This window comes from Pristiophorus japonicus, chromosome 9, assembly GCF_044704955.1.
Source record: "Pristiophorus japonicus isolate sPriJap1 chromosome 9, sPriJap1.hap1, whole genome shotgun sequence".
Taxonomy (NCBI): domain Eukaryota; kingdom Metazoa; phylum Chordata; class Chondrichthyes; family Pristiophoridae; genus Pristiophorus; species Pristiophorus japonicus.
The window spans coordinates 10,374,988-10,388,250 of NC_091985.1; the positions used below are offsets into that span (position 1 = coordinate 10,374,988).

Sequence of the window (13,263 nt, forward strand, 5' to 3'; positions counted from 1 at the left end):
TCACAATACTGTTTCCATGCCCTTTGTTGAAAAGTGCTTTTTATAGCCACATTGTAAATAAGTTTGGCAGCTTATTGATCTGCAGTAACTTATCAATATGAGTAGGGCAACATTTTCACTTCAATAAGAACTGACCATTCCCAAACTGACCACTGACCATTCCCAATACTGATCATTGACCATTCGCAACACTGGCCACTGACCATTCACAATACTGACCACTGGTCACTCACAAAACTGAACACTGACCATTCACAATACTGCCCACTGGCCATTCACAATAGTGACCACTGGTCACTCACAATACTGACCATTGACTATTCACAATACTGACCACTGGCCATTCACAATACTGACCACTGGTCACTCACAATATTGACCATTGACCATTCACATGGCCATTCACATACCAACAATGGCCTTTGACTGTGACCACTGAGGATGGTACTCATTGATGAGACTGACCGGTGCAGTCAGGTAATGAAGCACAGATCACGCACTGGCTCCCAGGCCCTCCCAGTCTGAATGGCTCAGTTTGGATTTGAGCGCTGTGTTTACTCGCTGGGTCATGGCGGGCTTGGGATCAATGGCCATTATTAGCCTCGCTTCTTAACGGTGACCTGTGACCTCTGGGAGGCTCGAGTGTATGTGTGAGGATGGCGATGCCTCTACCGATGAATATCCTACTACCGGTTAATGTCTCGGCTCAGGCACGATGAATAGCCCATTTGGGCAAGATAGTGGAGCTATGAGGAAAGGTTGAGTAGGTTGGGCCTCTACTCATTGGAATTCAGAAGAATGAGAGGTGATCTTATCGAAACTTATAAGAATATGAAGGGGCTTGACAAGGTGGATGCAGAGAGGATGTTTCCACTGATGGGGGAGACTAGAACTAGAGGGCATGATCTTAGAATAAGGGGCCGCCCATTTAAAACTGAGATGAGGAGAAACTTCTTCTCTCATAGGGTTGTAAATCTGTGGAATTTGCTGCCTCAGAGAGCTGTGGAAGCTGGGACACTGAATAGATTTAAGACAGAAATAGACAGTTTCTTAAATGCTAAGAGGATAAGGGGTTATGGGGAGCGGGCAGGGAAGTGGACCTGAGTCCATGAATGGATCAGCCATGATCATATTAAATAGTAGATCAGGCTCGAGGGGCCGAATGGCCTACTCCTGCTCCTATTTCTTATGTTCTTATGAGCGTCGGTGCCCACAGATCATTCATGGCCTTTAGGAAAGAGGTGGTTATGGGCGGTTGGCCCCCTTGAGTGGACCGCATTGAAGCCTTGAGCTCGCGTCAGAGAGTGATAATTGCCGACCAGTCTTGAGTTAGATTGCGTAATAATAAAATGTGCACTTTAGTTATTTTTCTTTGTACTGTCTGCAGGTGAGTCTTGACTCTCGTGTGCGGGAAATAGTCAACAGGAACTTGCTGAATCCGTGCCCTCTTATGTTTGAGGACGCCCAGCTGCAGATATACAGCTTAATGCACAGAGACTCCTTCCCTCGGTTCTTGAACTCTGAGATGTACAAGTCCCTCACCGAAAAGCCGCAAGTTCCCCACGACACCACTCCTCTGACGGAAAGCTAATCTGGAACACCCTGAAAGGAAAAAGAACGGTGAAGTTCGGACGCATCCGCGCACTTGCACGCGCACACTCACACACTCTCACACACACACACACATACATTTGCACAGTCACCTTCACATGTGTGCAAATATGCATGGTTATACAAACACACACACACACGTGTACACGCACACTTGGGCGCGCACATGAAAGCACATTCCCCTGTGCATGCATATATGCCTTCTCACAAATGTACTTACAGACGCTGACACACTTGTGCGTTCACATATGATCACGCTTGTGCACACACACACACACACACACACACACCCCAACATACAGATGTGCGGAAATAATAATGATTCAATGAAGAGAAGCAGTGGGAAGACCTGACGCTGGGGTCCTGGCGACCCCCAGTTTATCTCAGGGTGTAGTGACAAATTGAATATTAAGCTCACTTTAAAAAAAAATATATATATATATATATATATATACACACATATTTTATATATATATATATATATATATATATCGGTTCGAATAAAACTTTTGCTCACTGCCTCAGTTAGAAATACAAAAGCCAAGAATGTTCTTTAATAAAAAAAGATTTTTTTTTAAGTTTTGTTTTACCAAGATTCAACTCGTGTTCCCTGCAGCAGCGACTTGACGAGCTGGTCATTGGTAGTGTAGGTAGATAAATGCCTATGGCGTGCCGGGGAGGCAAGCGTGTGGTTCCGAGCGAGCGCGGCGACTGTAGAGGTGCCCCTGTGTAGGCGGGTACGCTCGCTCACGCACTGGGTACATCGGTTGCCGAGACAACGCCTGCTATCCTGGGATTATTCGCCAAAAACTCGCCTCTCCGCGAGTCACCGTAGCCTCTCCATGACTCTGTGACCACACTTCGAAAGCACCTCATTGGCTGTGCAGAGTTTTGGGCCGACCTGAGGTCGTGCAGCAATGCCGTGTAAATGCAAGTCTTTCTTTATAGCTGGCGGCAGGGTTTTATGAATTTTAATAAGCACAAAAAATTAATGTTGAATTTTGGGGGGGGGGGGGCTGCAAGTTTTCCATGTCAGTAATTCTGATCGTGTTGAGAGATTATAGGGGCGTATTTATTTATCTTGAAAGAGACCGTGCAAAAAATATATATATAAATAGTGAGTGAAAGCCCGGGAATCTCCGTTGTGGTTTGTTTTGACGAGCGAGCGGTTAGCATGTTCCTCTGACATTCCTCTATCCATCCTTTCTAACGCAGACAGAAACCAGTTTGTTTTAGCAAAGTAGGAAAGTTATGCTAAACCTGTATCGAACCTTGGTTAGACCACACTTAAGAGTACTATGTAGCACTCTGCTCGCCATATTATAAAAAGGCACTGGAGAGGGTGCAGTGAAGATTTACAAGGCTGATACCAGAAATGCGAGGGTACACATATCAGGAAAGGATGAACAGGCTGCATCTCTTTTCTCTTGAAAAGAGAAGGCTGAGGGGTGACCTAATAGAGGTCTTTAAAATGATGAAAGGTTTTGATAGAATGGATACAGAGAGAATGTTTCCACTTGTGGGGAAGAGCATAACCAGAGGCCATCGATATAAGATAGTCACCAAGAAATCCAATTGGGAATTCAGAAGAAACCTCTTTACCCAGAGAGTTGTGAGAATGTGGAACTCGCTACCACAGGGAGTGGTTGAAGCGAATAATATCGATGCATTTAAGGGGAGGCTGGACCAGCGTATGAGGGAGAAGGGAATAGAGGGTTATGCTGATAGATTTAGATGAGGAAAGATGGGAGGAGGTTCGAGTGGAGCATAAACGCCGGCATGGACTGGTTGGGCCGAATGGCCTGTTTCTGTGCCGTATATCCTATGTAATCCTGTGAATCGTGACACTGCTGTGTCAGCCAGTAGGATGCGTGGTCCTTAATTTACTCATAGACCACAGCAGAGTCCCCCAGCTCCTGACCAGGGATGCAACAGGATTATCTCCTCAGCAAAATGGAAGATAGTTACACCACACAATCCCCAGTCACTTTTACAGCAGTACACGCTGCCGGCGTGATTGACAGGGGAATTATCCAATCATCTCCACCCTGGCCAGGGCTTGTGGACCCTCTGTGAGCTGCCTTGATTTCAAATGGGTTACTGCGGCACTGAAAGGGAGGCCAGAGGGTGATCGCCGGATACAATAATTCGCTGCCATCGCCAACGGAGCTTTCTGGGCAGAAAAATGTATTGCTTGTTCGTTGTTTAAAATCAGTATGTAATTTTCACGTTTTTATTATTTAAAAACAATGTATATGAATATGTATATATCGAAACCACGTGAGGTTTGGGCAGAGAGCGTGTGGGGGCAGAGGTGCGTATTCTAGTCTGGGTCGCGCTCAGGTAGTTCCCACAGAAGGAACCTCTCCTTGTTCAGTCCCGTCCTGTTGCCAAGTGTTTTGCCAATTGGGCAGGGTCGGGTCGGGTCAGCCAGTGTGGAGGCTGGGGGTCCAAATCTAGCCGCTGGAAAATTCAATTCAGTAACCCTGTGGGCCGGCAATAATTGACCCCGAAAAGCTGTCGAATTGGCGTTTTTAAAAAACCCAATTGGTCCATTCAAAGGGAAGACTCTGCCTTCCTCCCTCCCAGTCTGGCCTGCACCTGACTCCAGTCCCACACTCTGTACTTGTCTCTTAGTCTCGGGGCAAGGAAGGGATGGGCAATAAATATGGCCTCACTTGTGTCACCCACATGGCCAGAACAAGCGAGGTGTTTAACCCCTGAGTTTGAATGTACTGGTGTGGTTCTGTGCATGAATAAGGCCTGTGGCCTACGCTACACTTGTTAAATCAACCGATATGACTCTGCTTGAAATGTGGGCGAGCTCCTCAAGAGGCAGTCAGAAAGAGAAGTACAACAGAACTTTGGAGATTAACATAAATAGGAGGGCCGTGGGTTGGATTTCAGGCCCGCACAGAGTTCACTGGGTCCAGTCACAGCTGTGCTGGGGGCATCTTGGCTCTCAGGTAGGGCCTGGGGCGTGGGAGGGGGGGGCACAAACTCAGTTAGGGTCTCTTCCTCTCTCCCCATACCCACCACCGCCTACCACAGCAATCAGTATCCAGTGGCACCTCGCAGAAGTGTGTGGCCATCAGGCGAAGGCGGGGTCGAGCTCCGTCCTGACAATCTGGTCACACCACCGTCGAGCAGGGCGTACCCACTGACACACCCAACCAGACATCACACGCAAAAAATATCAATAGCTACTTGGATAGGCTACCAAAACAGGACCGTCAGCTGTAGAACTGTACCGCAGAAGGGAGGTCCCAACCCCACTGCGGGGGAAGGGGAGGGGGGGGAAAACCAGTGCAGAAGAAATAAATGTCTGAACTAATACCAGAAAATGCTGGAAATACACATCGGGCCCAAGAGCCTCCAAGATACAAGGCAAGGGGAATATTTTGGATTAAGAGCCTTCGCCGGATCTCGAAGGAAATGGGTTCCACTTGAACAATTGATTTCTCGATTGTTAATGTCCTCTCTTTTATTCTCAAAAATTCATGGATTTTTTTGTGTCCGTGCTTTGAACACTGGTGGCATTTTGAGGAGGACCCCACAGGGGGGAATGAGCAGATCTGCGGAGGAGGGAACTGCCTTTTGCAGAGTTTTGTGGGAGGATTCCCTCTGTGTCTGTTCAACGTAGCAAAATGAGCACCAGTGCAACAAGGAGGGTACAGAGATCTGCTCTCTCTCTCTCCCCCTTCCCGCCTCGATGATTAGCCCACCGAATGCTTCCACATCATCCGTATGTACATCATTTCAGCTCCGTGACACGGTGTAACCGCATAACCCTTCCTCCCACCCAACCCAGTGCCGTCATCAGTACTGGCCGTTTATAAACGAGTCGGTGCAGTAAGGGTAACTTTGTCTGGTAACGCGCTGCTCAATACCTTCGTGTGCAACACTTTGTGAGCCATTTTAACACTGGTTTTAACCACTCTAAACTAAACAGGGTTAATCACTTGTGTTAAACAAGCACTCAATGGGGATTTACACAAATGTGTGAGAGCATTGCATTACCAAAGGAAAATTAAACCTTGCTGTTTTTATTTGTTTAAAAGTTTAAATAGCGAGCATCGATGGCAGCATTGAGCTCGAGTCGTGGTGAGAGGGACGGGCCGAGGGGAATGGTTATTCTGTCGCACAGCACCACAGAGCTGAATGACACTGGAGCACTTTTGGGTTAATCATTTGGGGCCATTTTGCCCAAGGTGAAACGAATTGAAGGAATCATTATTGTAAGACTGGAAGTCAAGAACAAAAAGGCGGGAAATCCAACAGAAACTGCCAAAAGTAGTCTCCAGGGAAGGAAGACCCTTTGCCAGTTAGGCCCCCTCAAACGCTGGTTGTTTTTTGTTTCCCACACCCTCCCCAACTTCCCCCACCCACACCCCAACCTCCCCCCCACACCCACACCCCAACCTCCCCCCCCCACACCCACACCCCAACCTCCCCCTCCCACCCCACACCCTCCCCACCCACACCCCAACCTCCCTCCCACCCACACCTCCCCACACTCCAACCTCCCCACACCCTCCCCACCCACACTCCAAGCCAACCTCCCCCCCCCCCCATACCTCCCCCTCCCACCCACACCCCAACCTCCCCACCCACACCCTCCCCAACTCCCCCCACCCACACCCCAACCTCACCACACCCTCCCCACCCACACCCCAACCCAACCTCCCCCCCCCCACCCACACCCCAACCTCCACCCCCCACCCACACCCCAACCTCCACCCCCCACACCCACACCCCTCCACACCCCCACCCATCTCCTTCAGCTACTACTAACCTGATGTGCACTTCCAGCACTTTCTGTTGCTCACACCACTGTTCTAACCCCCTCACAATCAGAATTATTTTCCACCTCTTTTGTTTTCTAACAACAAAAGATGTCCCTCCACTGGAGCTCGATTTAACGTTTTTTAAATCTTTATTTTACGATGTTCAAACTTGAACTGGTAGCGTTAAATCACTGCCGGGGCCCTTTGACTTTTGAACTCTCTCTTGCGGCCTTCCAAAAGACTTTGCTTGTCCTCCTGTGCCATTCCAATATCTGTAGAGATTCGCCGATTATTTTGTAATTCTGAAGTATTCATCGATAACTAAATAAATTAAATATAGAGAAAAGTATATATGAAATTAAAAAAATATAATTATGATCTTGACAGATATTTATTTTTAATTCGTAATGAAATGTGTCTGAGATCTTCAAGGGGGTAGGTGTTAAAGGTTGATGTGACCTCTTGGGGTCAGAGGTGGTTTGCAGGAGAGGGGGGTCAGAGGTCGTAGCTGATTGGCGACTTGTGTTTTTTTTTAAATTGCGGCGATTTTGAAAGTCCCCTCATTGGTTTATTGGATTTAACGCCTCTGCACGTATTGATGTGAGATGAGGTTAAAGGGCAGGGGGATACAGTCCCCTTTATTTAAAGGGACAGCGCAGTCTCGCTTTGCATGCCTGCTATGAATCGGCCATGCTTATTTTTGTACAACGGGGACTGCGCATTCCAACATGGCAGCGTCTGCGGAGAGGGAGAAATAAATAGTCAATGCCAAATGAGAGCTTTATGACAAATGCATTGTTGATGAGAACAATCTTTGAATGATCTTTAACTTAAAACAAATTTTTACTTCAGAAAAAAAAATGGAAAGGACAAGAAGCAAGGTTGTAGATGGCAGAGCTCCCCAGAGGTCAATTTATCTTTCTCTTAACATCCACACAGCTTAAAAATACCAATTTATTTAGTTTTTAAAAGGAATGGTCGGGCTTAACTGCCATTAAAGGGAGGTTAGCGATGGCTCCTTAAAGGGGAAGGTCACACCCTGAGGTTCATTCCTGCCCATTGTGGCATCTTAAAGGGGAAGGTCACTCTTGGCGTCAATTCTGCCGCGAACGTGTTCTTAAAGGGGAAGGTAACTCCTGGGATCAGTACTGGCAATTATGGCATCTTAAAGTAATTCTCAGGGTCACTGCTGTGGGCTCTTGAAGGGGAAACTAACTGTGGAGGGCAATACGGTCACCGATACATCCTTAAAGGGGAAGGTGACATTCGGGAACAATGCAGTCAGTTATAAAGGAATTCCTTCTGGATCTTGAACTACTTTAGAACTCCTAATTTCCTTCTGCCTCCTGTATATTTTAACAGGAAGCTGCCAGCATACAGCTGTAGTTGTAACATGACAGGGGTGGGGAGGTCCATTTCTCTTTGTAACACTGAAGTGGAAGACGTCAATGGATATTTGATGGTTCTGACACAATCCTTGCATTGTCGCCCGCTGTTTACTGTCCCACCGCAGGTGATGCCGGTAAAGTAGGGTTGCCATTTCTGCTTCAATCTATTCCTAGAGGTTTCATCACATGACCTCCCACCTCCAAATGCCCCACTCGGCCAAATAGCTTAAACACCCGCCCCACCACACCACCCCCCCCATCTCCAATACTTTTAAACAAAAATGTTCATGTCCTGGTGATTAATCTGTACTCCAGCACAATCCTGGAAGGTTGCTAACCCTATGTTAAAGCAGCGGACAGGTACCGAGTTAGGCCGGGGTCACGACCTTTTCAGTTACATCTCTCAGAAGGCGGAAAAGCCAAAAAGAAAACAGAAGACCTCCGATTGTGAGAGAGTATTTTCACAAGAAATGGGAGCGGGAATCGGCCATAAGGCCCATCAAGCCTGCTGTGCCATTCATTAAGATAGTGGCTGAACTTCTACCTCAACTCCACTTTCCCGCCCGATCTCTATCTGCATGCAGCAGACTGAATAATGCTATATTCCATATGTATCTCAAACCATCTCAGTGCTAGGATCTTAACAACATAAGAAATAGGAGCAGGAGTAGGCCATTGAGCCCCTCGAGCCTGCTCCGCCATTCAATATAATCATGGCTAATCTGTTAACTCAACTCCACCTTCCTGCACTATTCCCATATCCCTTGATTCCCCTCGAGTCCACAAATCTATCGATCTCAGCCTTGAGTATACTCAACGACTCACCATCCATAGCCCTCTGGGGCAGAGAATTCCAAAGATTCACCACCCTCTGTGAAGACATTTCTCCTCCTCTCAATCCTAAATGGCCGACCCCTTATTCTGAGACTGTGACCGATAGTTCTAGACACTTAGTGCTGCACTGAGGTGTCGACTTTCAGATGAGACGTTAAACCGAGGCCCTGTCCGCTCTCTGATGGACATAAAAGATCCCATGGCACTATTTCGAAGAAGAGCAGGGGAGTTCTCCCCGGTGTCATGGCCAATATTTATCCCTCAATCAACATCACTAAAAAAAAAAATTATCTAGTCATTATCACATTGCTGTTTGTGGGAGCTTGCTGTGCGCAAATTGGCTGCCGCGTTTCCCACATTACAACAGTGACTACACTTCAAAAGTACTTCATTGGCTGTAAAGCGCTTTGGGACTGAGGTCGTGAAAAGTATTACATTTTTATTTATTCAGTCACAGGATGTGGGCGTTGCTGGGAAGGGCAGCATTTATTGCCCATCCCCAATTGCCCTTGACAAGGCGGTGGTGTGCCGCTGCAGTCCGTGTGGTGAATGTTCTTTCACGAGGGGAAGCGGGTGGCCTGAAAAAATTAAAGAACGCAAAAAGGGAGAAATCGATTTCAGGAGGCTTTCGAAGAGAGAGAGAGAGAGAGAGAGAGAAAGGGAGTGCTGAGAGAGGGAAACAGTTCAACAGGGCAGGGACGCAACGGCTAAAGATTGTCCTTTGAGGGTGGGACGGAGGTAGGGCTGGTGTGGGGGGTTGGGGGAAGTCGAATCTAGGATCAGAGAAGTGTGAGGAATGAGACTTATTCTGGGATCGGAGTTGCCGAGGGTGATGGAAACAAACTGTAATCGGACGTGCAGAGGTGGGGGGGGGGGATAAGGAGTAATCCCGAGTAATCGGGTGGGTGGGTGGTGGGCGTGCAACGAGGAGTAATCCAAAATTTTGGGGGGGGAGGTGGGGACTAATCTGGAGTCCGGGTGGCGGGGGGAACGAGCAGTAACCTGGAGTCGGGGGGGGGGGGGGGGGATGGCAAACGAGAAGTAATCTGGCTTCTCTGGAATCGGGGGGGGGGGGGAAGAATGAGAAGTAACCTGGAGTCGGGGGGGGGGGGTGAAAAGAGAAGTAATCTGGAGTCGGGGGTGGGGGGAATGAGAAGTAACCTGGAGTCGGGGGGGGGGTGAAAAGAGAAGTAATCTGGAGTCGGGGGTGGGGGGGGAATGAGAAGTAACCTGGAGTCGGGGGGGGGGGTGAAAAGAGAAGTAATCTGGAGTCGGGGGTGGGGGGAATGAGAAGTAATCTGGAGTCGGGGGGGGGGGGGAAATGAGAAGTAATCTGGAGTCGGGGGTGGGGGGAATGAGAAGTAATCTGGAGTCGGGGGGGGGGGGGAAATGAGAAGTAATCTGGAGTCAGGGGTGGGGGGGGAATGAGAAGTAATCTGGAGTCGGGGGGGGGAATGAGAAGTAATCTGGAGTCGGGGGGGGGGGAATGAGAAGTAATCTGGAGTCGGGGGGGGGGGGAAATGAGAAGTAATCTGGAGTCGGGGGTGGGGGGGGAATGAGAAGTAATCTGGAGTCGGGGGGGGGGGGGGGATGAGAAGTAATCTGGTCGGGGGGGGGGGGAATGAGAAGTAATCTGGAGTCAGGGGTGGGGGGGGAATGAGAAGTAATCTGGAGTCGGGGGGGGGGGAATGAGAAGTAATCTGGAGTCGGGGGGGGGGAAATGAGAAGTAATCTGGAGTCGGGGGTGGGGGGGGAATGAGAAGTAATCTGGAGTCAGGGGTGGGGGGGAATGAGAAGTAATCTGGAGTCGGGAGGGGGGGGGAAATGAGAAGTAATCTGGAGTCAGGGGTGGGGGGGGAATGAGAAGTAATCTGGAGTCGGGGGTGGGGGGGGAATGAGAAGTAATCTGGAGTCGGGGGTGGGGGGGAATGAGAAGTAATCTGGAGTCGGGAGGGGGGGGGAAATGAGAAGTAATCTGGAGTCAGGGGTGGGGGGGGAATGAGAAGTAATCTGGAGTCGGGGGGGGGGGAATGAGAAGTAATCTGGAGTCGGAGAGGGGAGGGGGACGAGAAGTAATCTCGAGTCGAAAGCCCGAGGTCCTGAGGAGAGTGGCAGACCCACACCCTCTTTCCCTCCCCACCTTGACCTTGGCAGGCACCTCTTGCGCCTCATTGCACACTGACCCCTAAACCCGGGTCCCGGCCACATGGGGCTGCCCCGCCCAGGCCAGCAGTTACAATAGCAGTCGGGGTCCGAGTTACATCAGCGGATCCCGACAGCCACACGCGCAGACTGCGGAGGAGGGGGGGAAGTCTCTCGCCCGACACCCTACTGGCCCAGGGGGTCGTGGGGTTAAAATCGCCCCCGGCGGTGTGGAGAACGCAGGAACGGGGCAGCAATCTGGAGTGGGGCGTGTGGAGATTGACAGCTGGGCACGATCCCTGAAAAGAACATCTTAACCCCGGCCTTACCTGGGCAGGAATTTAAAAAATAAAATAATAAACTGTGGCGATGGTTTTGACGGGATTAAATTGACCTGGGAAGCCTCTACATGAAACAGCGTTGCCTTTATTTCAGTGTAAATAGTAAGTTGGAGCTTTCCTTCGAGGCGTCGTTATTCTTCACTAACTGTTTGCCACCACCTTGCTGTGCCTACATTTAATTCATTTATTTTGATCATTTCCTCCCCTCTTCCTCTTGCATTAGATTACAATTTTTAAACAAAATCACACACTTTAATTATACCCAGCCGCTGTTGTATATATTTAGATTATATATATATATGCTGTCAATATATATCGGGCAAAAAATTTAAAATCACTGTTGTTTGCGTCACTGAATTCACTTTAAGAGAATAAAGTAGCACGTCACGTTTCGTATTAGTTTTTCTAACTCCTCCAAGGAATTCAGGAAACATGATTTTAAAAGGGCTATTTCTCGTTTCCCTATGCAAAGGATGTGTTGCTGTTGTGATGTCTACTGGTGTACAATTTACAAAGCCGTATAGACACTATTAAAGAAATGTGTAGAGTTTACACAGGGAGGCACTGGCAGTTCAAACCTCCCTCAATTAATACTGTATTTACGCCAATGTGATCGTGAATTTTAGAAGTAATGATTTTCATGTATCTGTGGAGCGAGAGAAAGCGTTAAGTTGTGTGTTTGAATGAAAAAAACCTCTCTCTGAAATGTTGCTGCCTTTTAAAGGAAGGGACAGTAACGCTGACCTCTTGTTGCCGAATGTGTGACCACACAAGTTGTTGAACTGCTCCCGCTCCAGCCTCTCGATATGTTTTGAAGAGAGACGGTGAGGTGAAGGTGTTTGAAGGTGGGGGTGTACCAGATAGAGGTGGGGGTGAGGGTGCGGAAGAGGAGGAAGTCTGGGCTTTCAGTCAATAAATTCAGGGCTTCTCCTGACGAAGAATGTTCAAGGGGCTTTTTTTTTTCGAAAGAGGTTTGCCTGTTCTCATGACCCGGGTCTGAGGAGAGTTCCCTCAACTCCTCTCCTCCCAACCTCCCCCGTTTAGATTACAACATCGGCATCCATGTTCCTGCTCAGGACTGCGGAGTCCTTACTGCAAAAGATTATGGGATTGGCTTTCTCTGTCTGATTACCCCCTCAGCCCTCTCTCCCCCTCCCCCCAGCCCACCCCAAGCCCCGACGTAGCAGGACAGGTAGATAAGGTGGTTAAGAAGGCATACGGGATACTTTGATTCATCAGCCGATGAATAAAATACAAGAGCAGGGAGGTTGTGCTAGAACTGTATAAAACTCTAGTCAGGCCACAGCTGGAGTACTGTGTGCAGTTCTGGTCACCGCATTACAGGAAAGATGTGATTGCACTGGAGAGGGTACAGAGGAGATTTACGAGGATGTTGCCGGGACTGGAGAATTTTAGCTATGAGGACAGATTGGATAGGCTGGGGTTGATTTATTTAGAACGGAGGAGACTTGATTGAGGTATGTAAAATTAGGAGGGACCTGGATAGAGTGGATAGGAAGGACCTGTCTCCCGTAAAGTACTTGGATGTGCACTTGAAGTGCCGTAACTACAAGGCTACGGACAAAGAGCGGGAAAGTGGGATTAGGCCGGATAGCTCTTTGTCGGCCAGCACGGACACGATAGATCGAATGGCCTCCTTCTGTGCTGTAATTTTCTATGATTCTATGAAGTGGTGGTTAATCCAGCCGCTCAAACGTGTCGCCCACATTTTTGTGGGGTTACGATGGTGTCAGTTCTCTGCAGGTCGGGCTTTTACTTTGTACTCGGGAGGTGAAGGACTAACGGAGAGGGAGCTGCTCAGCTGTGGCCGGCTGCACTCCTCCCATGTAAAGGCTCCTGCGGGTTAAACATGCTTGAACCTCAAGGATGGCCGAGGCCTTCTTTCAGTTTCCTCTTGTCTTGTGTGTGTGTGCTTGAGTGCGTTGTGTGAAATACACAGCGCCACTGTAGTAAGATTCATCTCAATTTTAAACTCTCTCGCCCAAAAAGCTAGGTCACTTGGAAAATTTAAGACAGATCGATTTTGTTAGGCAAAGGGTATTGAGGGTTAGGGAACCAAGGCAGGTAAACAGAGTTGAGGTACAGATCAGCCATGATCTAGTTGAATGGTGAGACAGACTCAAGGGGCTGAATGGCCTC

At 48.6% G+C, this 13,263-nt stretch overlaps 1 protein-coding gene across 1 annotated transcript in view; it reads left to right on the forward strand.

Moving 5' to 3' along the window:
- LOC139272565 (regulator of G-protein signaling 17-like) overlaps nucleotides 1-2,048 on the forward strand; it is an 81,842-nt gene extending 79,794 nt beyond the window's left edge. The window contains exon 5 of the mRNA XM_070888632.1: nucleotides 1,388-2,048. Coding sequence (XP_070744733.1) covers nucleotides 1,388-1,591 — 204 coding nt within the window. The 3' untranslated portion in view covers nucleotides 1,592-2,048. The remainder of the gene's footprint in view (nucleotides 1-1,387) is intronic.
- Nucleotides 2,049-13,263: the final 11,215 nt, after the last annotated feature.